The sequence below is a fragment of the Pollicipes pollicipes genome, unplaced genomic scaffold (genome assembly GCF_011947565.3).
Source record: "Pollicipes pollicipes isolate AB1234 unplaced genomic scaffold, Ppol_2.1 Scaffold_5724;HRSCAF=6776_pilon_pilon_pilon, whole genome shotgun sequence".
Lineage (NCBI taxonomy): Eukaryota > Metazoa > Arthropoda > Thecostraca > Pollicipedomorpha > Pollicipedidae > Pollicipes > Pollicipes pollicipes.
Window position 1 is genome coordinate 13,024,333 of NW_023596746.1, and position 13,681 is coordinate 13,038,013.

Sequence of the window (13,681 nt, forward strand, 5' to 3'; positions counted from 1 at the left end):
CGTCAGTGTTCGCAAGACTTGAGGGCTGCGAGCGCGCATCTTCAGAACTATGTTGCATATTCTGCCTTTGTCAGTCTTAAACGAAGCTTGACCATGTCCCGAAAAACCTGGGTTGGGCGTGTTGGCCATGTTAATACAAGTTTTTAACCCCATTTCGACCTACAATCTAGGTTCACGGGGTCCCCAGCATTTCTGTCGAATCCAGAAAACTTATGGCGAAGAGTCCGAATGCGAGCAGCTTCGAATGGGTCCATTAAGCCATTGTAAAATGAGCAGCATCAACAGTTTATTGCGTGCAGCCGGTTGAGCATTCTTGCAGTATGCAGTTTCCTTCAGTTTATTGACTTGAGAAAACTATCATTGCATTTCCCGACGTCTTTTGGCTTCTGTTCAGCAAAAGAAGGTTAACATACCAATGCAACGGAAACTCGCAACCCTCGAAATCAAGGGGATGCGAATGAGATCGCGATTACGACTGCAGGGGCCGTGATTGGTGAAGTTGTTTTCTATTAGAGGTGGATCAACATTAGGCGACCGTTTGTCGATTCCGCTCCCTCCCCCCCCCCCCCCCCCCCCCCCCCCCGCCACTCCCTTATCAAGGCTCTGGTTGCGTCCAGCCGTTACAAGTGCAGAAGCCCATATGATCAATTCAGGCCTCAGAATCCTCATTCTATACATGTTCAGAAGTGACGACGCATCAACGCGGAATAATAGACAACTGTCCTGTTTTACCACAGGCTTAACCCCGACACGATTCATAGCATTCCTCAGAAAACCGTCTTTTCCACATAAACTCTTTTATTTAGCGATAATCGACACTAAAACCTGGAAGAACGAAACAATCGTGCTGCAACACGGAGCCAACACCGCCCAGCAGCAGCGCGTGGATGGTCCAACATTTGTCTTTGTACCACGGATACCCCTCAGTGCCAGCCCCACCAGGCAGTCATCTTACGCCCCGCCCCTCACGCGGCCCTTCTCGTCACAGCAGCCGGTATCACTCGGTCACACAGGCGCCTGGCGCCGCGCGCACGGAATAGGTGCAGGGATCACATAATACATGCTAAATTCCCGCGCAGCACGGCTAATTTCAGGTAGATCTAGTTCGCGATACCGCCGCCCGGGCGCCCGGGCGGCGCCACCGTCGGGAGGGCGGGCTACGCCTTGCACGTCTCATCGTCGAACAGCGCGCGCCCCTTGGTGCCAAACGCCTGGGCCAGGTGGCCGGCGTTGGCCAGCGCGTGGTAGCTGTCGACGAAGGCGCGCAGGATGCGTTCGAACGCATCGTACTTGTGCACGGCGCGCGCCGTGTTGGTCAGGTCGAACGGCTCTGTCGGCGCGGGCCGAGCCGGTGTGAGCAGCTGTTCTCGGTTCACGGCGGCACAGAATTGACGCGGTCACGCTCTGTGATCCACGCAAAACCGCCAACACGTTAACGCCGTACGTCTACACAGGTTGGAAATGCAATATGCTTGCGCACGCACGCCACCTCACAGCTGTTTGATTGGTCCCGCTGAAGGGAGCTGACCCTCTCCTGGGAGGGAGTTGACGTCCGCTCTCCAGCGCCGTGCCACGGGGCGAAAGCAACCCATCCGCCAAGTCATGGGCACTGTGTCCACCTCATTCGAATCCCAAAACATGTAACTCAGCGCGCAAATTCAATGCTGAGGCCTTAACCGCGAAACTTTACCAACGTTCCGAGCTCGCCAGACCGGTCCGCTGCTGCGCCTCCCCCCCCCCCCCCCCCCCCGGAGCACCCCGACACCTTCGCCTGCGGTCTTACCTTCGACACAGACGTACTTCCACATGCCCGGCGCGTTATTGTACGCCACTACGGCGCGGCACTGGTACTTGTGGAGATACGACGCCGTCCTCACGGACGCCACTTGCGTCTGGAAACTGACAGAGGACGTATAATGGCGTGCGGGGGTCTCCACATGGGCTTGGAGAGGTCACATGGTGTAAACATTTGTGAACCACCGTCGGTCTAACCAGCCAGGAGAAGTCGAGCTTCAAAGCCCAACCAATCTCCCCGGCAACGAGCTACTCTGCACACAAAATCGTATCAAAATCAGGTACGTTTTCTTCCTCCTGCGAGAATAGTGTTCCAACATCATTCTCCTGAGCAAATGTTTGGGCTCCAAAATACCAAACGCTACTAGGGTACTAGCGATGTACACGAACGTTTTCCACTGCGCGAGAATGACACCTTCAGTTGAGGGAGGAGGTGGGACATGGGGGATGATGATATTCAGAATCAGCGTCCTTGCTCAGCACGGCATGTCGCACAAATCACGATCTCCACAACCAGAGGGGCCATCGCATTTGAACAGACAATTTCGACTGAGCGATCAACAGGCACCACATGCCCCTGGAAAAATTAGCACCCCGTGCCAGTATGACCCTCCCAAAGCCGGGTGTCAAATAACGGTCTATGACGATTCCAGTACCCCGACGCTAATCTTAGAACACCAGCCAATGCTGTCTGCCACTGGTGGCCAGGTGTCCGGCACTCGGATCAACTGGGCTACGGGGTGGCAACACGTGAAGTGTTTCAATGGCAAGTGTCCATTCATTGTCGAAGCCGGACACCGCCAGCGCTCGCTGCGCCTGGCGCCGGTTGTGTGCCGCCTCCCAGGCCCCTGTTCGGCACTAGGGAGCGCCAGCACACCGATCAACCTCTATTCCAACGGCACGATGGCCCCGACGGCGCTATCCACGGCTGACGACACGTCACATCGGTCATGTACCCCGGACCCATCCCCGTACACGCGCATGCCTCTGACCCAGGCCCGGCGGTGGCTGCTGCTGGCTGAAACCAGTCCCAGCGGCGCCGGTAGCCAGCTCCAGCGGCACCAGCAGCCAGCCCCAGAGGCCACCGGCAGCCAGCCCTAGCAGCCGCCGGCAGCCAGCCCTGGCGGCCGCCGGCAGCCAGCCCTGACGGCCGCCGGCAGCCAGCCACAGCGCCCGCCACTCCTCAGCAGACAGCGGCGATCCCCGACAGAGGGCGCCCGACCAGAGTGAGTCCGCCTTTCTCCACGCACCCAGCCGCCGTGACTGCTTGGGACGGATCCGAGCTGAGCAGGCCCCCCACACACTCTGGCTCCCGTCTCGTCCAACGCTTGTGATAAGTGTATCGTATTAACCGGCAGACGGGTTTCCGGGGTCCGTCGCCTCCGTGGTTCATGTGGCGGAGCGCCGGGCAGGTCATCACCGTGGGGCAGACGTGGGTCGGACGTGACGCAGATGTGGGGACAGCGACCCAAAGACAACACCATGCAGCCCATAAAATTATTGCTGCCGAGTGACTAAAAGGGCCATCCTTGCACGGGGCACCCGTGTCGCAACATTGCATGGCAGGTATTCTCCTGGCAGAAAAATTAGCTGTCGTACTAACGCTGTACTGTTGCTGTCGCTTTAGTGCCGACGCTAGGCTCCACTAGCACTGACTGGCTTGGTCTGGTCTGGCTTGGATTGGAGCACTTTCGGACAGCGTTGGTCATTCCAGAGCCATGGAGTTAAGAGAAGAGGTGAGTGGTGGAACACTACTGCGACCTTCGTGGCAGAGCTCTGCAACTTGGGCTTTCCCCGCACAGGACCGCTCGTTGGATGTTGGCGGGCGCTCGGGTGGGGTGGCCGCCAGCGCGGCCGAGGCCGGCTCGCGACGGACGGCCGCGGCAAGCCAGTTGACAACGAGACGCAGCGCGGAGTTAGGATGAAGCGGTGGACTGAAGTGGCCCGGCAGCGGGGCGGGCGACACTGACTCGAACTCGTAGGCGTAGTAGCGCAGGAAGCCGAGGAACAGCTGGCCCAGGCTGTCCGTGTTGCGCGACGCCACGTGCGCCACGCAGTCGTCCTTGGGGATGGAGCGGATCGGCTGGCCCGGCCGGAACTTCGCCTTGCACATCCGCTGCAGGTTCGGCAGCACGGCCGGACGCACGCCGCCTGGCGGACGGAGCGAGAAACAGTGAGGCTGCCTGGCGGACGGATTGGGAAGTAGTCTGTGGAATGCCCAGCGATTTATCAGGGCCCGGTTTCTCATTGGCTCGCGCCCCAGTGTCTGCCCTTGAGGTGGCATCACAAATATAAGCCAATAAAGAACGCATGAAATTCAAAATATGGGCACAAACGAATCGGCTGATTTAACCTGATGTAGACATATACCGCGCAGGAATGTCGCACTTGAATATCATTCCAATGGACAGTTATTGGCAAGGTGTGTGGCCCGACATCATTGCCGATCACACTATCCAAGTGCCATCGACAGTTTCAAATGATAAAGTGAGGCGTTCAGAAAAAGTGGAAATCTCTTGTAACGACAACTATGCAGCTTCAAATGTAAAGTAAATATAACGCTTCACGTCGTAACAATCTGATGCGATGGATCAGATTGGTTTATGCACTTCCCAGTGTTCAACTTGGATCGAAAAGAATGGTTGCAGCAGACTGCGCAGTGTGGTTCGCTTCAATTTTAGACATCTTAATACCTTATTAATGTAGTGCAGAAGCATTGAGCAAATGGTGGAACAAGCAGCACGAAAATCCACATGAGATTGAGACCGCATATCTGCCAGACATACAAGAACGTCAGCAGTGCACGGAACACCAAGAGGCGTTGTGTGTCAACAGTGAAAACTTGCTTGTAAACAAAGCCCTAAGTTTACCTCTCGGCCGAGTAGGGAATAGGCCTGGGCCGTGGCGTCATAAACGGGTTTACCCGAAACAGGGCATGAGCTTCCATCTACCAATGAAGGATGTGCTTCGGGAACCCGTTCTTCCTTGGCAAGTGGAAGCCTAAACCTTCCTTCAGGGTATGCCCATTCCTTTCCTATGACGTCCACGCCCAGGCCAATTCCCTACCCAGACGAGAGGCGAAGTACGTGCATATGTTTGCAACTGATTCATCGATGTTAAGGCAGCAACACATGGCAACGGTCTATATGCCGTTGACGGTCTTGCTTGTCCGGCAATTAGGCACGTCTCGATCACATGTGGATAGTGTGATCCCAATGATGCCTTTAGCCACAGAACTTGCCAAGTAATGTTCATTGGAAGAATGTTTGAGAGCGCCATTCCTGCGCGGCGTATGTCTCCATGGGGTTGAATCAGCTGATTCTACTTATGCCCACATTTTGAACGCGAGGTGTTCGTCACTAGTTTACATCTTTGACGCCATACATTGCTTCCTCAATGGATGGAGCCTAGGTGTTAAGTGAATGAAGAACTGGGTCCGGGAGCCGGCGACGCTTGCCGGCGGAAGGGCAAGGCCACCTGGCGGCCAGATCAGGAAACACTCGGCCACCTGGCGGACGGGCAGGAAAACGCGACCACTTTTTTGCCTAGCGGACAAGGTATGACAGTGCCGCCACCTGGTGAACAGATCGGGAAATGTTATATCACGGCGGGAAGCAGCGAAGAACTGATGGCCAGATCCGGAAATAGCCTTGCCCCTTAAAATATAGCCCCAGTAGCAATGCCTTGCTTAAAGATGAGCCTACAACGAGAAACATATCACCAAAACTGGCAGCATTATGAAGACTATAATTCTGAAACCATGCCATCTCTCACAGCAGACACGCAGGCAATGACTAGCATCATGTGCTTATATATCACGCGCCGGGGCCCCGCCAGTTCGCGTTGATGTCACGCGTCACGAGTTACACAAGAGCATGAGACCTGAAGCTGCACACGGCACGAACAAAACGCGACGCGCGGAGGACGTCGCCACAAAACTGACCTCGCCGACACCAGTCGGCTGGAGGCACGCCGCCAGAGTCCGACCGGTCCGGCGCCACCTGCCGCGCGGTACTCACACTGCAGGAAGTGTATGACCATGAGCACCAGAGAGTATGAGCTGAGGGTGGCGCGGCAGGCGTCGTTGATGTCGTGCGATTGCGCCCACAGCTTGACTATGACGATCAGCGGACACACCCGCTCGTCCACTGCAACAGAGACCGGCCGAGGGCGCCATCAGCCGACGGGCGGCCGGCCCGACACGGACGGCGTAGTCGCCGCACACTGCACGCCGCGCACGACACCAGCGGGCGCCGGCAGGTTCTGAGCAGCGATCCCAGCCCAGGACGGGCCGTGCTGACCCGGCCGCGCCGCGAAGCCAAGCGGCGCCTGCGGGTCCCGAAGCCCCGTCCCGCCCGCCGCTCTGCCGGAGGCTCACCGGCGGCACCGGGCGCGGGTCGGCCGGTGCCAGTGGGTCCCGAAGCCCCCGCTACGCCCGCCGTTCCGTTGGGGGCTCAACAGCGGCACCCGCCACCGGGTCCCGAAGCCCCGGCCCGCCCGCCGCTCCGTCGGAGGCTCAACAGCGGCACCTGGCGCGGGCTGGCCGGCGCCAGCGGGTCCCGAAGCCCCTGTCCCACCCGTCGCTCCGCCAGAGGCTCACCGGCGGCACCAGGCGCGGGTCGGCTGGCGCACCGCGCCAGCCGAAGGCACCACTCACCGCCCGAGTAGCACTGCAGCAGGTGGGTGTTGCGGATGCCCACCAGGTTGTTGCAGTTGAGGTCCACCTGGATGCCGGTGGAGACGGAGAGGAAGCGCAGGATCGGCACCTTGGCGCGGATCAGCTCCATCCGGTAGTCCGGGTCTGCGGGGCGGCACGCGTCACACTGTCCATTACGGCACGCAGCACGCTCAAGCCGCGGCGCAGTACCGCCTGGCGCGGCCGAGTACAGTCAAATGCTAATATCCGATGGCATTATGTGCCACCAGGCTTCCGAACCTCCTTCCCCCCCCCCCCCCCCCCCCCCTTTGCTCGGACCGACCGTACGGTGTTCTACCTCGCCCAAAGAGACACTCTAGAGACTTGGTACCAATCTGTGCTTATTCCATTCCACTACACGGTTCACCACAGAAAAGCAGCAATGCCGATAGGCGTGTTATAAAACAGTAAACTGCACAGAGAACTTCAGTCAAAAACGTACGACTAAAGCAGCCTGCTTAGACATCAACTCTGGATGCAGAGACTGCCAGGCCTCAAGTTCAAGAGGTGGCACCAGCAATTCACTCGCGACATACCAGCATGCACCGCACAGCAGCCGGCGCTGCGTGGAGCCGACGCGCACGCGACGGCTCGCTCCGCTGACCTTTGGCCAGCAGCCGCTCCACCTCCGTCAGGATGCGCGTGGCGTCGTGCTGCTGGTCGATCCGCGACTCGGTCAGGAACAGGCAGATGTCGACGTCGCTCGTGTCGCACGCGAAGCCCGTGCACGACGAGCCGACAATGTGCAGTTCACAGCGCTGGTACAGGTCCTGACGGCGCGCGTGTTACGTGACCCTGTGCAGTTCACAGCGCTGGCACAGGTCCTGACGGCGCACGCGTTACGTGGACCGGTGCAGTTCACAGCGCTGGTACAGGTCCTGACAAAACGGCATTCAAATGATCGCATGACCTCTTGCGACTCACTTCACTCTCCTCCAGTGCTTGGATGCAAGAAATGCATGGGAGTAATCTCGAAAAATGAAAATGCTCTACGAGATGAGAATTTACTGTAGAACTACTTCCTCCTCCCCCAAACAAGGGCCAGACATACCACATATTGACGCATGGCTACCACGTGCACATACCCGTAGTGCCTCCCGTACTTTATCCCTGAGGACAAGCTTATTCTTGTACACAACTTCATCCTGGCGGCAAGATTCGAAAATCTTCTTGATCTGGTCGGACACCTAAGGCACAGACAAGACATCAGTATCACACACAATGGCTACTGATTCACCTATGACTCTTAGGTACTTGAAAATCCCCCGATCACGACGCAGAAATGTCACGTGGACACTCGTACAAAATACATCAAAACACTTCATGTATATTTTCTCCTTTCCATATCCACACAGCAACGCCCGCCAATTTCGACAAACTGATCAAGGTTGCGGAACACTCTTTACCTTTACAGCTTCAGCTCTACCCATCTCCCGCGTGCCGCAGCGGCCGTACCGTGTCGACGCCGCCGCGGCCGCCGGGCGAGCCGAGCGCGCCGGCGCGTCGGCCGCGCTTGTGGCGCTGGTCGCGCGCCGGGCTGACTGGCTCCGGGCAGCCGCGCTTGGTGCCCTGGCGGCGCGCGCCGGCCGACGTCGGCGTCGTCGGCCGCGAGCCGTAACCGCCGTCCGACTCCGAGTCGTCGTGTCGCTCCCAGCCGGCGGTCGACGGCGGCGGACGGCGGCGCGGCCTGCAGAGGCGGCGGGCACCGGTGAGAGGCAGCTCACTACGACCGGGCACGCCAGGCAGAGGCAGCCACGAGAGGGGCGGTGGCGGCCAGTGCCGGCGAGGGGTCGCACACTGAGGTCGGGCGCGCGAGGGAACAGCAGCCACGAGAGGGGCGGTGGCGGCCAGTGCCGGCGAGGGGTCGCACACTGAGGTCGGGCGCGCGAGGGAACAGCAGCCACGAGAGGGGCAGTGGTGGCCAGCGCCAGCGAGAGGCCGCACACTGAGGCCAGGCACACCCAGCATCTCATATCTCCTTAATATGCCATATCTTCTTAAATGTGTTTCATTGCCTCACACACAATAGCAAATACAGGTGGCATGCTATGCAGCTGTTCCTCTTTGCAGTTATAAGCAGTCCTGTTATAAGGTAAGCAAAATTTCACGGCATAACTGTTCCACAATCACCCCATGAGGCAAAGGATGCATCTCACCGTAGAACATTTTGCCAGAGGTAGTTCATCATCTCCAATTCTCCATATGGCCTGGGGGCCAGCCGGTGGTATGGAGATCCAGGACGCATATATGGGATGGCAGGCGGTGGGGATGCAAGACCAATGCTCTGCAACAGGGACCAGACAAGCCATATCACTGTCACTTTACAAGTCAGTTATATAGCATAACCTCATTCATGCTGCTGGGTATCTCTTTCATGGCAGGTCTTGAGTCACTTACAGGTCCAAAATATTGAGTGTGTGGCATATGCCATACTTGGGAAGCTATCCATGCCATTAAAAAAAAAAATAATACAGACTTCTGGAATCCTGAAACCTCCAGCCATCCTGGTCAACCAGTTACCAGATTTAAAAAGCAATAACAGAGTTTGAAAACAAAAGATAAACCAGGAGTGAAAACAATGCTATGCTCAATCTCACCATAAAAGTAAAACAGAATATTACATGATTGTCTGAAGATACAGAAGGTAGGCAATTACAGTGTTGACATCTTTTACCTGAGAAACCATCCATTGTTGAGGCCAGCTTCTGTACATGATGCTACAGTGAAAAGCTCTCTGAGGGTTTCTGAATGGATTGAACAGAGCCAGACTTTGAAAACAAAGTCAAATGTCCTGCATTCCCAGACACACAAAGGATTTAGACAAGAAGAGTTTACTTCTTCAATTTCACATGTCTAGCTTCTTCCAGGACATGATATCTTGCCTTATTAATACATATGCCTGAAAATGGAATGGCGTGCATAAGTGATGAGATTGGTATAACAGGCATAAGGCAAGTAAGAAATATGAGCAAATCAAATTTGGCTCACGTGAGGTTAAATTCCCATCCTTCTGGGGAAGATCTTTGAAAATATACATAACCTACTTTTTCAATTAAATATCCATTTACTGCACACACTAAACAAGCCCTTTCATACCCAAACAATGCCATCCAAAATGAACTGACATTAGTAAAGCAACACCTTAAAGAAAAGGACTTGCATAAAACCTCAGCATTTAAGTGGCATGCAATGCATGAAATGGCAGCAAATTTATGGTTACTCAACCCACCAACATCACAGGAGTGAAATGATAACAGGTTTTGAGCTGAGTGGACTACTTTTGTTTTCAACACAACCAATTGAAACCAAATGAAGTTCAATTTTCAGAGTGGCAAGAATCTAAGTACCCAACCCTCCTGGACTGTTTTATGAACCATGCAGTATGCACCAATCTATTTGGCATGCCTATCTCATCTATCAATCAACTCATTCCAACATATCCAATGAAATTAGATATATGATGGAATCAAAATTGCCCAGACCCAACTTTTCAAGATAGTCCGGACTCGTTTCCCAGAAAAAGGTACGGAGGGATACCGGCTTGGGTCTGAATGATATAGGAATAGACAGCATATCATAATTCCCCACGCCGCAAGCCAAGCCATTAACTTTGGTGTCTAAGCTGCACATCATACCCCTGCCCCACACTTCCACAAACCAAAACGACAGAAATGCGCTGTAACACTCCTGCGACCTACCACCACGTACCCACCACTTTTAAAACAAGTGCAACCCAACGCCAGACGACGGCAGGGCAATGATACCAGTCGATGCCACCCCCACACATGCGTCACCAAGGATCAGCTGAAGAGAATATCAGCTGCCAGCGTACGATGAGCATTTCTTCTTTTGTTTTGATCCCCACGCAATGATCGCGCCTTCAGTAGAATTGTGTTTGGATAGCGGCGGATAACGGAAATGTGCTGGAGAGACAATTCAGACCGGGCCTTTTATTGACCACCAAATACATTTTCTGTCTATAGTTCTGCTGATAAGGAAATGCGCATGGAAATGTCAAGGTCAAATAGGGGCTCGCCACCACGTGTATGATAGGCATGGGACAAATCCACGCAACGTCCACATGTGAAACAATGGAATTGCCTCTCTTCATTCCCCATGTGATGTAGCACATAGGTCCAAGTTCAGATATGTAGTCTGCAATATGCCTACGTATATCCGTTAAAGTTCTCTACAACGGCTTATCCCATTAATTATGCCCTGTCCTGCCATTTCAAGGCCCATAACACACATGTCATATGGTTATTGGATGACATTAGATGCATTTTACAACCAGAAGGCTCCTGAAATACTACACTTTCAAGACGCTCCATCTTTTTCTGTCGGTCGCTTCTGACTATTTCAAAGCACAAAACATTTGAGGTGGATTCACTGAGAAGTCTTTGCATTAGGATCGGGGAAAATCACCATTTCCACCTTGCTTCTTTCCACTCGGCCTGTGGGGATATGCTTTTAAGTGCGTGCATGGCTGGGGAAGGCTGCTATCCCTCTGCTTCTCTGATCCGCCAACACTGATCTCTTAACCCATTTCCTACCCTTTAAAAGCACTGGACTGTGTAGCCTTTGCACGACAAAGCCCATATCCCCGTTAACTTTATCTAGATAAGTTTATTGAACACAGCAGCAGTGCTAACATGCTTCGACCCCATTTCAGCAGCACCTTTGCTATCTTGGGAATTGTGAACGATCTGTAATGCTCTCTAGCGTCTTCGGAGCCTCGGCCGTCTCAGCGCTGCGCGAGGTTCGCTGTACACTTGTACAGGGTACGATCCGAGGACAACGAGAGCTCAGTTGAGGCCAGAGTACCGTCAAGCAGTCAGGCGGCCATGCTAGCCAGCAACCGTGATGTCGCTGACGAAGTTATCACCATTGCCATCTCCGAGGCGATGGATGGCTCGAAACGGGTTGCGGGAAAAACTGCTACATACAGTACAAAACATAAAAGTTTCACAATATATATATATATATATATATATATATATATATATATATATATATATGCATACATATAAATGTTGTGCGGAAGCAATTTATGAGGCACAGCTTGTATTCATAAGATTGTCAGGATACAGCGCGTAAGGTACAAACATAAGGTACAAGTACAGGTAGGGTACAGTCGTAATGTCCAACACTTGCATCGTAAAAAGTTGGTATGAGGTTAAGTTCACATGTAAGAATGTTAGCATGGTAAAATGTTCGTCAGGAAAAGCGCGCAACGAAAATGCTCATGTGGGGAAAACGTCGTATAGAAAAAGGTCGTGTGTATCTGTTCATACTCAAACATTTCGCATGAAAAAGTAAATATGCTCCAGTTCATGTGCTGATTTATGATGCAAGCACGCAAAGTTAATTCGCAAATGTTCGTCAGGGATTTCGTTTTACATAAGTGCGTACGTAAAAGTTCGAGAGCCGATGTGGAATGCAGATGCGCGAGGTTCATATGATAATGCTCGGCTACGTACATGATTGGTGTGACAAATGTACTTACGCAAAAGCTCACATGCAGAGGCATAATGTATCAGGACGAATATAGATTCCCATCAGTGGCAACTGCAGCCCCGGTATGGACCTGTCATATGCGGATCACCACGTCAGTTCACCTAGGGGACGGGCGGTGCGGGATGGTGGGGTACAGCGATAACAAAAAACAATAACATGGGATTAACATCAAGCATTACGGCACCAGCGTGGCTGTTTATGATATGAAAATTAAACGCTTGTCGGCGGCAAGCAAATGAACCGAATGAGTGGGAGAAGTGCAAAATGGTTCCAGGAGGAAAAGCGTATAAAGCCTGACAGTTCTATAAGACCGCGCAAGCCTCAAATCACTCGCCCGTCGTTTGTTGCGCCCTTTTCTCGTCTCTCTCTCTCTCTCTCTCTCTCTCTCTCTCTCTCTCTCTCTTCTCTCTCTCTCTCTCTCTCTCTCCTCTCTCTCTCTCTCTCTATTCTCTCTCTTTCTCTCTCTCCTCTCTCTCTCTCTCTCTCTCTCTCTCTCCTCTCTCTCTCTCTCTCTCTCTCTCTCTCTCTCTCTCTCTCTCTCTCTCTCTCTTCTCTCTCTCTCTCTCTCTCTCTCTCTCTCTCTATCTTCTCTCTCTCTCTCTCCTCTCTCTCTCTCTCTCTCCTCTCCTCTCTCTCTCTCTTTCTCTCTCTCTCTCTCTCTCTCTCTCTCTCTCTCCTCTCTCTCTCTCTTCTCCTCTCTCTCTCTCTCTCTCTCTCTCTCTCTCTTCTCTCTCTCTCTCTCCTCTCTCTCTCTCTCTCTCTCTTCTTCTCTCTCTCTCTCTTTCTCTCCTCGCTCTCTCTATCTCTCTCTCTCTCTCTCTCTCTCTCTCTCCTCTCTCTTCTCTCTCTATCCTCTATCCTCCTCTCTCTCTCTCTCTCTCTCTCTCTCTCTCTCTCTCTCTCTCTCTCTCTCTCTCTCTCTCTCTCCTCTAAGGGGGAACGGGGTCATACCCCCCCCCCACCTTAGGCTCCGAAGGGACCAGTAGCCAGCCAGTTTGATGCAGTTTTTATACAAAAATGCAACAAAAATGAAATTTAATTTGAATTGAACAGTTCAACGGTGCAGTTTTATACAAAATGTAACAAAATTGAACGTGTTTGGACTTCCAGGCGACCCAAAGTGTCGCAAGCAAAAGTGAAGGGCCCAGGAGCGGACAAAAGTAATTCCACGTTGGCTGAAAGGGCGACGATAGATCTTCTCTTAAGGCTCATTACGCTGTCCAGAGTCCCTGCGCTGTTCCCGGGGCCCCATATGTCCACGTACAGGGCAAGTGCGATTGCTAAGGAGCCTTTCACGTTGCCCTTGATTTCTTTACCTTTGTTAACAGGGCCCCCCGCTGTTGTTGGGGCCCTAGGTGGCATGCCGGGACAATCTTGCCGATCGGAGCCAACATGCTGAGGTCCACTCCGGTAAAGCCCTTCATAATGGTGTAGGGTTCATGTCACTGCTCGGAGGGCTCGTAACTCGTTGAGACGTATATAAGGTGACGCACCGACTTACCCGATGCGCAGGGGCATTTATATTGATCTAAGACGCTTTCCCTGAAGCTCATTTGCGGAGGACCCTGCACTCTTTCAGGCCCCTTTCTGTTAACCGTCCGGGCACTCTTGATGTACAGTAGCATTAATGCATGTACACTGTCTTGAGTTATTCCCCTTTCCTCAGAGGGTCCT

The 13,681-nt window shown here is 53.5% G+C and overlaps 1 protein-coding gene and 1 long non-coding RNA gene across 4 annotated transcripts; both read right to left on the reverse strand.

Annotated features, from left to right (window-relative positions):
- Positions 1–1,157: 1,157 nt before the first annotated feature.
- On the reverse strand, positions 1,158–7,556 carry LOC119102692 (poly(A) RNA polymerase GLD2-like). Its single transcript, XM_037226149.1, has 7 exons — positions 7,542–7,556; positions 7,095–7,260; positions 6,452–6,595; positions 5,814–5,942; positions 3,765–3,945; positions 1,784–1,899; positions 1,158–1,330 (listed from the first exon to the last, which is right to left on the reverse strand). The coding sequence occupies exons 1-7, from the start codon at positions 7,554–7,556 to the stop codon at positions 1,158–1,160; spliced, it is 924 nt and encodes a 307-aa protein (XP_037082044.1).
- Positions 7,557–8,053: 497 nt separating this feature from the next.
- LOC119103416 (uncharacterized) lies at positions 8,054–10,285 on the reverse strand. 3 transcript variants are annotated; one of them, XR_005094760.1, is made up of 4 exons: positions 10,203–10,285; positions 9,165–9,389; positions 8,647–8,774; positions 8,054–8,177 (listed from the first exon to the last, which is right to left on the reverse strand). It is a non-coding gene; the product is annotated as an uncharacterized LOC119103416 (long non-coding RNA). The 3 variants fall into 3 exon arrangements; XR_005094759.1 differs by having other exon boundaries at positions 10,199–10,262; XR_005094761.1 differs by having other exon boundaries at positions 10,189–10,244.
- Positions 10,286–13,681: the final 3,396 nt, after the last annotated feature.